The 14971-nt window shown below is 32.6% G+C and overlaps 1 protein-coding gene across 1 annotated transcript in view; it reads right to left on the bottom strand.

The window, feature by feature from the left end:
• Positions 1–14971, bottom strand: part of LOC148946563 (coiled-coil domain-containing protein 130 homolog) — a 31777-nt gene that overhangs the window by 10364 nt on the left and 6442 nt on the right. Inside the window, exons 2-4 of the mRNA XM_089097043.1 lie at positions 14687–14883; positions 12369–12480; positions 43–114 (exon numbers count right to left, since the gene is read on the bottom strand). Of these exons, the coding sequence (XP_088953169.1) occupies positions 43–114; positions 12369–12480; positions 14687–14883 (381 nt within the window). The remainder of the gene's footprint in view (positions 1–42; positions 115–12368; positions 12481–14686; positions 14884–14971) is intronic.

The raw sequence follows: 14971 nt of genomic DNA, 5'->3' as shown, positions 1-14971 counted from the left end.
TTCAAAAAAGTTCTTATTTCAAAAAACCACGGAGATACTTACTTGTTCATTTGTTGTTGGGTCCCAGCGTCTCTCCTGTCGCCTTGCTCCACTGATGATGACATAGTCTAAGTTCTAGAATTAACATATAATATGTACATATTTATAAAATACTACTTTTTCAATTAAAACAAAAACTGACCTTAAAACTTAAAACAAAAGGAGATAAGGTATGAAGGGAATTACAACTGAAAATGGAAAGAGGGCACCATGGATAGGAGGGGCGTTAGTGCTGGCTCTTCTGTTGGGACTAAAAAAATTCAATTGTTGAACTGAGCTTATTAAAAAAAAAAAAAAAAGTTTTAACCTAGGATAGCACAATGGAAATCCTTTTTATTTACATTTCAAATTCAAGATAAACTGAATATCTAATAAATCCAAGTAATTTCCGTAAATATTTCCGTATTTATGGAGCCCTTTGCCCGTTTCTTTTAAAAATCAATAATGCATTTGAGTAGCAAGTGATGAAGGCGAGGAAGGAGGAACCATTAGAAACCTACCTCAATGCTCTAGGCAAAAACAGCTGGTTTGAGACTGTAGGCTAAGAAAATTGTTTAGCCATCTTAGTAAGACTTTACTAAGATTATTTTGTTTTAATATTTTTAGAAAGGTCATAACGTTATGGAAATATCGAAGTAGAAACACATGAAAGAATAAACTTAAATTTGTATCCAAAATGCACAACTTCAGACCTTTCATCTCTACAAACGGATCAAACTTAGGTAAATATTTAATGGTTGGCCTCTTCTAACGGAAACACGCTAAACAAATAAAAGTAATACCATTAGATTCCTCATTGTATGCTATTTCCAAAAATCATGGTCGTTTTTCAGACAAATTTCTGAAACATGCACTTCACCCCCCCCTAATGGTCCAATATATATCCTAATAATATATCTCTTCATTATTGAATGTCGTCAGTTTTTTTGCTGAAACGGGTTTTCTACAGTCTTGACTAATGCAATCTAGTTTCATCTGGAATTGTTAGCAATGTTTACCAAATATTATTTGAAATTATTTTAGAAAGTCAATAGTAATGGAAGGAAACAGGATAATCCGATTTGTTTTAGTGTTATCTTTTAGGTTTTTTTTTATGTATATATTGCTAGCTTACCTGTCGAACGTTGCTACGACCTCAAAAGAAAGAAAATTCAAGGGAATTTCAAACACGAAACCCCCCTTCCCCGCATATCAATAGAGGTCACATTTTTAAATTTAATAACTATTAGATAAATACCCAGACGTAAAATACCCCCCGTGGAAATCTACCCGCAGAAAATTCTCCAACCCCAACAATTCTTCTTCAAAAGGGATTCGAGTCCATAAATCGAAAAAACAGTAATGCACTGAATCGGTAAACATGAACATCAAACACCGTGCTTTCCATAATAGTTAATCCCAGACTGAATAAAATGGTCGTTTAGCCAACATTTATATAGATTACCAAGTTATTGTATTTAGATTACATACACAAAGAATCAGAAAAATACACGAAAACCAAATTCATTTTAACATGAAAAATCCCCCAGCAGCCCCCCCCCCCCGAAAGTTTTCTCTACACCTAAAATAACAACAGTTTTCTTTTAATCTGAAAAGTATTTAAAATTAACGAAACTGTTGAATACCAAATTCAGAGTTTACTGATTTTTTTTTTATAATTCTGGAAGATTATTGAATCCACAATTAAAACCCCTTTAATTGAATATCCAGAAAACGTGAATGATTTTGCCGGACAGGAACTTTCTATTATTCAGGGGTCTATAATGTCATCAGCGTGATAATTATTAAGAGGGTCTTGGGGAGGGATGTAATCACAAAATTGTACTCAACAACTTCTTAAAGTTTCTCAACTTCTTAATAGCTGCTATATGCTGCAGCGTAGGGACCCCTAAGCTCATACTACTATATTTATCCTACTACTATATATATCATACTACTAGTATGATAGTAGTATCATACTACTATATATATCCCCGAAACTAGCCGTCATGCGTCCCAATTTCAGATAATAGTTTTTCTGTATTCTTTAGAAATTACCTTCATTTTTCTTTAAGTTCCGTTTTTTTTTCTCTTTACTGTCTATTTTATTGTAATATATTCGCTGTTTTATTTTCTCTGTATTGTCTTTTAGATTACCTTTAACCGCGTACCTGCCTAATCCCATCTGCTGATAAAAAATGATAAATTTATTTGTATTAGGGGGGAAAGGGGTGCTATGGGACATAAATATTAAATAATACACTATTAGATATATACACAGGAGGACAATATTTCCTTTCTATTACTATCAGGCTTGAATTTAGATTTCCTCTTTTCTGGAATGAAATATTTTTAGTGAATAATGAGACTAATGCCCGAGCAATCATGCTTTTTAGTTTCAAAATATTATACCGTAAATCTTCACTCTGATTGGTCAGTCACAAAGTACGCGCTTGAAAGTTGGACTTTGTTCAACTCAAAATATTACGGACATAAAAAATCATCGGCATTGTAGTCGTTTGACCATACAGTTCAGGCATAATGGTCATAAAATTGAGTTAATATCGATCATTGAAATCACTTGGTCACAAAAACCAGAACCAAGTTTCATGAGACCAGGGTTGCCACCCCTAGTGATTTATCTTTATTTCAAGTGATTTTTTATATTGCCAAGTGATTGCCGCGTGCAAGATTGCCATTTTAGATTGCCAAGTGCAACTAATTTTTTTGTTATAAAATAAATCTCTAAATCACCACATAAATCACTAGATTATTGAAGAAAAATCACTAAATCAACCAAAACATCACCAAATCTAATGATTTTTTCTACCTGTTGTCAACCCTGCTTGAAACCCTTTACATCCATTTTCCCGCTATATGCTAACCAATTGCATCTTCTTAGAATAGCAATTAAATTTCACCGATAAACAGGTGTTTTGGCATGAGGAATTGTTGTTGCTGAATTTTATCAGATTTTTTAGCGACCCTACTTTTTACATTACAAAAATTTGAATTTTTTGGTCTGATATACAAAACTGATGAACAGATATTGTATCTACTGATGACACAATGTTATATCCTCCAAAGGAATTCATCTGGATTCCCGAACAAGCTATCTTTCTGATTTTCTTTCTTGTCAAAAAAGAAAAAAAGACTATATCAGCCACTCAGATGTAAACTTGACCAAGTCCATAAAACAAACAATGGGTAGATTCAAACACAATATATATTCCTGGTTCTACTTTAAAAAAAGACTATATCAGCCACTCAGATGTAAACTTGACCAAGTCCATAAAACAAAAAGTGGGTAGATTCAAACACAAGATATATTCCTGGTTCTACTTTAAAAAAAGACTATATCAGCCACTCAGATGTAAACTTGACCAAGTCCATAAAACAAACAATGGGTAGATTCAAACACAAGATATATTCCTGGTTCTACTTTAAAAAAAGACTATCTCAGCCACTCAGATGTAAACTTGACCGAGTCCATAAAACAAAAAGTGGGTAGATTCAAATACAATATATATTCCTGGTTCTACCTTAAAAAAAGATTATACCAGCCTCTCAGATGTAAAATTGACCAATTCCATAAAACAAAAAGTGGGTAGATTAAAATACACGATATATTCCTGGTTCTACCTTAAAAAAAAGACTATACCAGCCACTCAGATGTAAACTTGACCAAGTCCATAAAACAAAAAGTGGTTAGATTCAAATACAAGATATATTCCTGGTTCTACTTTAAAAAAAGACTATATCAGCCACTCAGATGTAAACTTGACCAAGTCCATAAAACAAACAATGGGTAGATTCAAACACAAGATATATTCCTGGTTATACTTTAAAAAAAGACTATATCAGCCACTCAGATGTAAACTTGACCAAGTGCATAAAACAAAAAGTGGGTAGATTCAAACACAAGATATATTCCTGTTTCTACTTTAAAAAAGACTATATCAGCCACTCAGATGTAAACTTGACCAAGTCCATAAAACAAAAAGTGGGTAGATTCAAATACAAGATATATTCCTGGTTCTACTTTAAAAAAAGACTATACCAGCCACTCAGATGTAAACTTGACCAAGTCCATAAAACAAACAATGGGTAGATTCAAACACAAGATATATTCCTGGTTCTACTTTAAAAAAAGACTATATCAGCCACTCAGATGTAAACTTGACCAAGTCCATAAAACAAACAATGGGTAGATTCAAACACAAGATATATTCCTGGTTCTACTTTAAAAAAAGACTATATCAGCCACTCAGATGTAAACTTGACCAAGTCCATAAAACAAAAAGTGGGTAGATTCAAACACAAGATATATTCCTGGTTCTACTTTAAAAAAAGACTATATCAGCCACTCAGATGTAAACTTGACCAAGTCCATAAAATAAAAAGTGGGTAGATTCAAACACAAGATATATTCCTGGTTCTACTTAAAAAAAAGACTATATCAGCCACTCAGATGTAAGCTTGACCAAGTCCATAAAACAAAAAGTGGGTAGATTCAAATACAAGATATATTCCTGGTTCTACTTAAAAAAAAGACTATATCAGCCACTCAGATGTAAACTTGACCAAGTCCATAAAACAAACAGTGGGTAGATTCAAACACAAGATATATTCCTGGTTCTACTTTAAAAAAAGACTATATCAGCCACTCAGATGTAAACTTGACCAAGTGCATAAAACAAACAGTGGGTAGATTCAAATTCAAGATATATTCCTGTTTCTACTTTAAAAAAGACTATATCAGCCACTCAGATGTAAACTTGACCAAGTCCATAAAACAAACAATGGGTAGATTCAAACACAAGATATATTCCTGGTTCTACTTTAAAAAAAGACTATATCAGCCACTCAGATGTAAACTTGACCAAGTCCATAAAACAAAAAGTGGTTCTACTTTAAAAAAAGATTATACCAGCCACTCAGATGTAAAATTGACCAAGTCCATAAAACAAAAAGTGGGTAGATTAAAATACACGATATATTCCTGGTTCTACTTTAAAAAAAGACTATACCAGCCACTAAGATGTAAACTTGACCCAGTCCATAAAACAAAAAGTGGGTAGATTCAAATACAAGATATATTCCTGGTTCTACTTTAAAAAAGACTATATCAGCCACTCAGATGTAAACTTGACCAAGTCCATAAAACAAAAAGTGGGTAGATTCAAATACAAGATATATTCCTGGTTCTACTTTAAAAAAAAGACTATATCAGCCACTCAGATGTAAACTTGACCAAGTCCATAAAACAAACAATGGGTAGATTCAATACAAGATATATTCCTGGTTCTACTTTAAAAGAAGACTATACCAGCCTCTAATATTTAAAATTGACGAATTGCATAAAACAAAAGTGGGTAGATTAAAATACAATATATATTCCTGGTTCTACCTTAAAAAAAGATTATTCCAGCCTCTCAGATGTAATATTGACGAATTGCATAAAAAAAAAAGTGGGTAGATTAAAATACAAGAAATATTCCTGGTTCTACTGTAAAAAAAGACTATATCAGCCACTCAGATGTAAACTTGACCAAGTCCATAAAACAAACACTGGGTAGATTCAAACACAAGATATATTCCTGGTTCTACTTTAAAAAAAAGACTATATCAGCCACTCAGATGTAAACTTGACCAAGTCCATAAAACAAAAAGTGGGTAGATTCAAAAACAAGATATATTCCTGGTTCTACTTTAAAAAAAAGACTATATCAGCCACTCAGATGTAAACTTGACCAAGTCCATAAAACAAAAAGTGGGTAGATTCAAATACAAGATATATTCCTGGTTCTACTTTAAAAAAAGACTATATCAGCCACTCAGATGTAAACTTGACCAATTCCATAAAACAAACAGTGGGTAGATTCAAATACAAGATATATTCCTGGTTCTACTTTAAAAAAAGATTATATCAGCCTCTCAGATGTAAACTTGACCAATTCCATAAAACAAAAAGTGGGTAGATTCAAATACAAGATATATTCCTGGTTCTACTTTAAAAAAAGACTATATCAGCCACTCAGATGTAAACTTGACCAAGTCCATAAAACAAAAAGTGGGTAGATTCAAATACAAGATATATTCCTGGTTCTACTTTAAAAAAAAGACTATATCAGCCTCTCATATGTAAAATTGACCAATTCCATTAAACAAAAAGTGTTTAGATTAAAACACACGATATATTCCTGGTTCTACTTTAAAAAAAGATTATACCAGCCACTCAGATGTAAAATTGACCAATTCCATAAAACAAAAAGTGTGTAGATTCAAAAACAAGATATATTCCTGGTTCTACTTTAAAAAAAGACTATATCAGCCACTCAGATGTAAACTTGACCAAGTCCATAAAACAAAAAGTGGGTAGATTCAAACACAAGATATATTCCTGGTTCTACTTTAAAAAAAGACTATATCAGACACTCAGATGTAAACTTGACAAAGTGCATAAGACAAAAAGTTGGTAGATTCAAAATCAAGATATATTCCTGTTTCTACTTTAAAAAAAGACTAAACCAGCCACTCAGATGTAAACTTTACAAAGTCCATAAAACAAAAGTGGGTAGATTCAAATACAATATATATTCCTGGTTCTACTTTAAAAAAGACTATATCAGCCACTCAGATGTAAACTTGACCGAGTCCATAAAACAAAAAGTGGGTAGATTCAAATACAAGATATATTCCTGGTTCTACTTTAAAAAAAGATTACATCAGCCACTCAGATGTAAACTTGACCAATTCCATAAAACAAAAATTGGGTAGATTCAAATACAAGATATATTCCTGGTTCTACTTTAAAAAAAGACTATATCAGCCACTCAGATGTAAACTTGACCAAGTGCATAAAACAAAAAGTGGGTAGATTCAAACACAAGATATATTCCTGTTTCTACTTTAAAAAAACACTATATCAGCCACTCAGATGTAAACTTGACCAAGTCCATAAAACAAAAGTGGGTAGATTCAAATACAAGATATATTCCTGGTTCTACTTTAAAAAAAGACTATATCAGCCACTCAGATGTAAACTTGACCCAGTCCATAAAACAAAAAGTGGGTAGATTCAAATACAAGATATATTCCTGGTTCTACCTTAAAAAAAGATTATACCAGCCTCTCAGATGTAAACTTGACCAATTCCATAAAACAAAAAGTGGGTAGATTAAAATACAAGATATATTCCTGGTTCTACTTTAAAAAAAGACTATATCAGCCACTCAGATGTAAACTTGACGAAGTCCATAAAACAAAAACTGGGTAGATTCAAATAACAGATATATTCCTGGTTCTACCTTAAAAAAATACTATTACAGCCACTAAGATGTAAACTTGACAAAGTGCATAAGAAAAAAAGAGGGTAGATTCAAACACAAGATATATTCCTGTTTCTACTTTAAAAAAGACTATATCAGCCACTCAGATGTAAACTTGACCAATTCCATAAAACAAAAAGTGGGTAGATTCAAATACAAGATATATTCATGGTTCTACTTTAAAAAAAGAATAGATCAGCCACTCAGATGTAAAATTGACGAAGTACATAAAAAAAAAAGTGGTTAGATTCAAATACACGATATATTCCTGGTTCTACTTTAAAAAAAGACTATATCAGCCACTAAGATGTAAACTTGACCAAGTGCATAAAACAAAAAGTGGGTAGATTCAAACACAAGATATATTCCTGGTTCTACTTTAAAAAAGACTATATCAGCCACTCAGATGTAAACTTGACCAAGTCCATAAAACAAAAATTGGTTAGATTCAAAAACAAGATATATTCCTGTTTCTACTTTAAAAGAACACTATATCAGCCACTCATATTTAAACTTGACCAAGTCCATAAAAAAAAAGTGGGTAGATTCAAAAACAAGATATATTCCTGGTTCTACTTTAAAAAAAGAATATTTCAGACACTCAGATTTAAACCTGAACAAGTCCATAAAAAAAAAAGTTGGTAGATTCAAATACAAGATATATTCCTTGTTCTACTTTAAAAAAAGACTACATCAGCCACTCAGATGTAAACTTGACCAAGTCCATAAAACAAAAAGTGTGTAGATTCAAATACAAGATATATTCCTGGTTCTACTTTAAAAAAAGACTATACCAGCCACTCAGATGTAAACTTGACCAAGTGCATAAAACAAAAAGTGGGTAGATTCAAACACAAGATATATTCCTGGTTCTACTTTAAAAAAAGATTATATCAGCCACTCAGATGTAAACTTGACCAAGTGCATAAAACAAAAAGTGGGTAGATTCAAATACAAGATATATTCCTGGTTCTACTTTAAAAAAAGACTATACCAGCCACTCAGATGTAAACTTGACCAAGTCCATAAAACAAAAAGTGGGTAGATTCAAATACAAGATATATTCCTGGTTCTACTTTAAAAAAAGACTATATCAGCCACTCAGATGTAAACTTGACCAAGTGCATAAAACAAAAAGTGGGTAGATTCAAACACAAGATATATTCCTGGTTCTACTTTAAAAAAGACTATATCAGCCACTCAGATGTAAACTTGACCAAGTCCATAAAACAAAAAGTGGGTATATTCAAATACAAGATATATTCCTGGTTCTACTTTAAAAAAAGACTATACCAGCCACTCAGATGTAAACTTGACCAAGTCCATAAAACAAAAAGTGGGTAGATTCAAATACAAGATATATTCCTGGTTCTACTTTAAAAAAAGACTATATCAGCCACTCAGATGTAAACTTGACCAAGTCCATAAAACAAAAAGTGGGTAGATTCAAATACAAGATATATTCCTGGTTCTACTGAAAAAAAAAAGACTATACCAGCCACTCAGATGTAAACTTGACCAAGGCCATAAAACAAAAAGTGGGTAGATTCAAATACAAGATATATTCCTTGTTATACTTTTAAAAAAGACTATATCAGCCACTCAGATGTAAACTTGACCAAGTGCATAAAACAAAAAGTGGGTAGATTAAAATACAAGATATATTCCTGGTTCTACTTTAAAAAAAGACTATATCAGCCACTCAGATGTAAAATTGACCAAGTCCATAAAAAAAAAAGTGGGTAGATTAAAATACAAGATATATTCCTGGTTCTACTTTAAAAAAAAGACTATATCAGCCACTCAGATGTAAACTTGACCAAGTCCATAAAACAAAAAGTGGTTAGATTCAAATACAAGATATATTCCTGGTTCTACTTTAAAAAAGACTATATCAGCCACTCAGATGTAAACTTGACCAAGTCCATAAAACAAAAAGTGGGTAGATTCAAAAACAAGATATATTCCTGGTTCTACTTTAAAAAAAGACTATATCAGCCACTCAGATGTAAACTTGACCAAGTCCATAAAACAAAAAATGGGTAGATTCAAATACAAGATATATTCCTGGTTCTACTTTAAAAAAAGACTATATCAGCCTCTCAGATGTAAACTTGACCAATTCCATAAAACAAAAAGTGGGTAGATTCAAATACAAGATATATTCCTTGTTATACTTTAAAAAAAGATTATATCAGCCACTCAGATGTAAACTTGACCAAGTCCATAAAACAAAAACTGGGTAGATTCAAATACAAGATATATTCCTGGTTCTACTTTAAAAAAAGACTATATCAGCCACTCAGATGTAAACTTGACCAAGTGCATAAGACAAAAAGTGGGTAGATTCAAACACAAGATATATTCCTGGTTCTACTTTAAAAAAAGACTATATCAGCCACTCAGATGTAAACTTGACCAAGGCCATAAAACAAAAAGTGGGTAGATTCAAATACAAGAAATATTCCTGGTTCTACTTTAAAAAAAGACTATATCAGCCACTCAGATGTAAACTTGACCAAGTGCATAAAACAAAAAGTGGGTAGATTAAAACACAATATATATTCCTGGTTCTACTTTAAAAAAAGACTATATCAGCCACTCAGATGTAAACTTGACCAAGTCCATAAAACAAAAAGTGGGTAGATTAAAATACAAGATATATTCCTGGTTCTACTTTAAAAAAAAGACTATATCAGCCACTCAGATGTAAACTTGACAAAGTCCATAAAACAAAAAGTGGGTAGATTCAAAAACAAGATATATTCCTGGTTCTACTTTAAAAAAAGAATATATCAGCCACTCAGATGTAAACTTGACAAAGTCCATAAAACAAAAAGTGGGTAGATTCAAACACAAGATATATTCCTGGTTCTACTTTAAAAAAAGACTATATCAGCCTCTCAGATGTAAACTTGACCAATTCCATAAAACAAAAAGTGGGTAGATTCAAATACAAGATATATTCCTGGTTCTACTTTAAAAAAAGATTAAATCAGCCACTCAGATGTAAACTTGACCAAGTCCATAAAACAAAAACTGGGTAGATTCAAATACAAGATATATACCTGGTTCTACTTTAAAAAAAGACTATATCAGCCACTCAGATGTAAACTTGACCAAGTGCATAAGACAAAAAGTGGGTAGATTCAAACACAAGATATATTCCTGGTTCTACTTTAAAAAAAGACTATAACAGCCACTCAGATGTAAACTTGACCAAGTCCATAAAACAAAAAGTGGTTATATTCAAATACAAGATATATTCCTGGTTCTACTTTAAAAAAAGACTATACCAGCCACTCAGATGTAAACTTGACGAATGCCATAAAACAAAAAGTGGGTAGATTCAAATACAAGATATATTACTGTTTCTACTTTAAAAAAAAGACTATATCAGCCACTCATATGTAAACTTGACCAAGTGCATAAAACAAAAAGTGGGTAGATTCAAACACAAGATATATTCCTGTTTCTACTTTAAAAAAGACTATATCAGCCACTCAGATGTAAACTTGACCAAGTCCATAAAACAAAAAGTGGGTAGATTCAAATACAAGATATATTCCTGGTTCTACTTTAAAAAAAGACTATACCAGCCACTCAGATGTAAACTTGACCAAGTCCATAAAACAAAAAGTGGGTAGATTCAAATACAAGATATATTCCTGGTTCTACCTTAAAAAAAGACTATTTCAGCCACTCAGATGTAAACTTGACCAAGTGCATAAAACAAAAAGTGGGTAGATTCAAACACAAGATATATTCCTGGTTCTACTTTAAAAAAAGACTATATCAGCCACTATGATGTAAACTTGACCAAGTCCATAAAACAAAAAGTGGGTAGATTCAAATACAAGATATATTCCTGGTTCTACTTTAAAAAAAGACTATAACAGCCACTCAGATGTAAACTTGACCAAGTCCATAAAACAAAAAGTGGGTAGATGTAAACTTGACCAAGTCCATAAAACAAAAAGTGGGTAGATTCAAATACAAGATATACTCCTGGTTCTACCTTAAAAAAAGACTATTTCAGCCACTCAGATGTAAACTTGACCAAGTCCATAAAACAAAAAGTGGGTAGATTCAAACACAAGATATATTCCTGTTTCTACTTTAAAAAAGACTATATCAGCCTCTCAGATGTAAACTTGACCAATTCCATAAAACAAAAGTGGTTAGATTAAAATACAAGATATATTCCTGTTTCTACTTTAAAAAAAGATTATACCAGCCTCTCAGATGTAAACTTGACCAATTCCATAAAACAAAAAGTGGGTAGATTCAAATACAAGATATATACCTGGTTCTACTTTAAAAAAAAAGACTATATCAGCCACTCAGATTTAAACTTGACCAAGTCCAAACAGTTGGTCCAAACAGTTAAAACAAACAGTTGGTAGATTCAAACACAAAATATATTCCTGGTTCTACTGTTAGTACAGCAATCACCTCGTGGATTTTTCGCATAAGGATTAAATCGACTTTTTTCAGAGAGTCAACCTTTTTTGACCATTATCTGACATTTTTGTATCCAACCTGAAGATATTTTGCACTGATATTTTGAGTTTTTTAGGGAGAGTATTCTTTCAACATCCCAAAAAATGTCCAAAAATGCCAAAAATTGTATCGTTTTTGTTGGTAAGCTCAAGAATGAGCCCAGATATAAGCCCTTCATTCAAGTCCTGTTTATTTATGTTCCATTTCTTAAAAAAAACAGAACAGTAGCCATGCTTAGTCAGAAGAGCTAATGTTTTCTCTTGGCTCCAGAATGAGCCAAGAAATAAGCTCTTAGGTATATTTAAAAATTGGCCAAGTTAAATCGCTTTCAAAGACATTTCTTTTTCAGTTTTATTAACAGAAACATTTTTCGTCACTTTTTAGCATTAATATATTTTCAGAGATCATTCTGGTGAATGAACAAGATTAAAACTCAACCAAGCACTTTAAAAATATAATGTGACAAGCAGAGTTGATCAGATTGGCTTCCGAATAACTCGCATAGGTATTACTTACAGCAGGATCCGTTTTGATTTCAAAGTAGTTATCACACAAATGACACTTCATCCGAAACTGATACACAGGGGTTGAATAATACATTCCAATTTTTTTCTTTTCAGCATTATACCTAAAATTGTGAAACTCCAAATCATTGCTGAAAAGAATGAATAAAAGAAAAATAATAAAATAATAACACTGGCACAACTACTATTACTAACAAATCATCACAGTACCAAGACGCCTGAGACCAACATAGTTACAAACGCCCCTCCTCCACCCCAACGTACACCCACTTTCACTATTTATTCCCTCCCGTGAAGTTCTGATTCCCTTTAAATCTTTTCTTGTGACCTCTTTAACATCATTCCGAAAAACATAGCAGCTCAAAATTGATCTGAATCATCATTCCAATCCCCTCCCTGTCCCCGACAGAGTAACCTGCGATACTCTCCTAAGTTTATTCTATTTTTCACTTATGATTAATAGTCTAAGTAAGAAATTCCCCGACAGATGGAAATTTTTCGATGACCTGACGGTCATAAGAACCTGCTATAAAAACTATTGTGCCACTCTTTGAGCACCCTCAACGAAGCTATACATAGTGCTCCAGACTTCGACATAACAGTTGGCGGTTCTGAATCCATAAAAGTGCCTATAAGTTTCCTCACCCCTTTTTCTTGGCTCCGTTCCTCCTGAAACTTCAACACCCTCCTTGAGATTACTTGGTGTCATTATTTATTAAAATTGAATGTGATTTATCCATGTTTAAAACATCATCCACAAAGATTATGCTAATATTTATTTTCTTAAGCTCCTTAGTTTAACACCCACTTCTTATTCTGTAAAGATTACCACTTCCTTTGTTATCGTTTGGCATTTGCTCGTCCAGTTTCGCACCCTGGCAAGAATCAAACAAAATTGAATCCATCCAAAAAGAGTCCGTCCAATAATAATTTTTAAGAAGTTAAAGTCTATAATCCTATATGTCTATATAATCCTCTATATATAAAGTCAATAGGGTTATAAAAACTTGCATGCAGGAGCAGTACGTTGTGCCTTCGTTCTTCAAAACAATGAAGCACTAAACCCTTGTATGGAAAGCATTATTCCCAAAATACAATTCCGCCAAGATTCCGCCCAACCAATACTGTTTCACCGTCCACAATTGCCTTGCCCCTCATTCGCTGTTTTACTTCAAGATATGAAAAAACTTTTGTCCCTTATCTTACTAAAAAGAAATTAATAAAATATCCCAATAATTTCCCTCTTCTTTTTATCTGTACCAGGTTCTTTGTTTTCCCCCATCTCCAAATTTTTATTGACCTTCTTAAATTTATATGATGATGATTTATTTATAACCCACTTATTATGGAAAAATAGTGCAGTAATAAAGAAAAAAAGAGCAAAAAATTCACAACAAAAATGACAAATAAATAACAAATAAACAAAAATATCAAACAACACTACGCAACCAAATGAGGTGATAATGAGGGCCCAGCCTTAAGCACGCATCAGAAGTAATTACATGTTGATGATGGTGCAGAGTACGCGAAATACCAGTATCATCAAACCGAGCGATTGTTTTTCTATTTTGGTAGGAACGTGGCAAATAAAGAAAAAACTTGCAGTACCGGAAATAATAAATGCGGATTAGATTCAGATCGCATTCTTGAAACAGAGGGTAAAGTCCAGACCGTAGACAGGAGCTGAAACCTCTACAGTAAGGTTCTCTGATGTGCTTAATTTGATGGTGAGAATTTAATTAAGATCACTTGACTTTCTAGGGGTGTTTCCTCCCCCCTTTAAAATAAGACAAATTTTCTCAGGCTTGTAGCTTCTGATGGGTAATATCAAATTTAATGAATTTTATATATATGGAATGAGTATAAAAGTTGAATTCTTTTGATGAATCTAGTATTATCAAAATTCCATTGTTCAGAGTTTCAGTTACTACTGGGCTATGAGTTGCTCCTTACTTATGTTCATTATTTCCACAAACTGTTTTATAATTTGATATATAATTTTCTGTTTCCACGTAAAGCAGTGGAAGCAGAATATTTGGAGAGAAGAATTGAAGCATAAAATTCAGAGTGAGAAAAAGGGGGAGAGAAGAGGGAGAGGCAAAAGAGATAGGGGAAATGAGAGGAGGCAGAGCAAGCAAAAGAAGGATAAAGAGGTTAAATACCATAGAATTTATGTTTGAAAACATACCTGACACCTATTCCAACGTGATTCTTGCATCATTCAGACCAGATATTATAGGGTATCTCAAATCAAATGATAAGAATACCCATATGTAGTTTATGTTTTATATTTTATATTTGAAAACATACCTGACACCCATTCCAATGTGATTCTTGCATCCTTCACACCAGATATTATAGGGCATCTCAAATCGAATGATGAGAATACCCATATGTAGTTTCCTGGCTCTCTCCCTGAGTGCATGTGTTCCATGATATTTGTTGATTCCTCCTTGGTCAGGAGTCCAATCTGGTGGATAATACTTATTGACTCCCTTTCTTTCTCCCTAAAATACAGATTACTAATCAATGCATGTAAAAGTATGTGATATAACTGAGCCTTCAGTGCAAGCAAGAATATTTTATATGGGGGAT

Source organism: Artemia sp. Qi Xiang Cuo, chromosome 11, assembly GCF_049724085.1.
Source record: "Artemia sp. Qi Xiang Cuo chromosome 11, ASM4972408v1, whole genome shotgun sequence".
Classification (NCBI taxonomy): Eukaryota; Metazoa; Arthropoda; class Branchiopoda; order Anostraca; family Artemiidae; genus Artemia; species Artemia sp. Qi Xiang Cuo.
The sequence above is the reverse complement of the archived record's forward strand: the minus strand, read 5'-3'. Positions and strand labels throughout refer to the sequence as shown.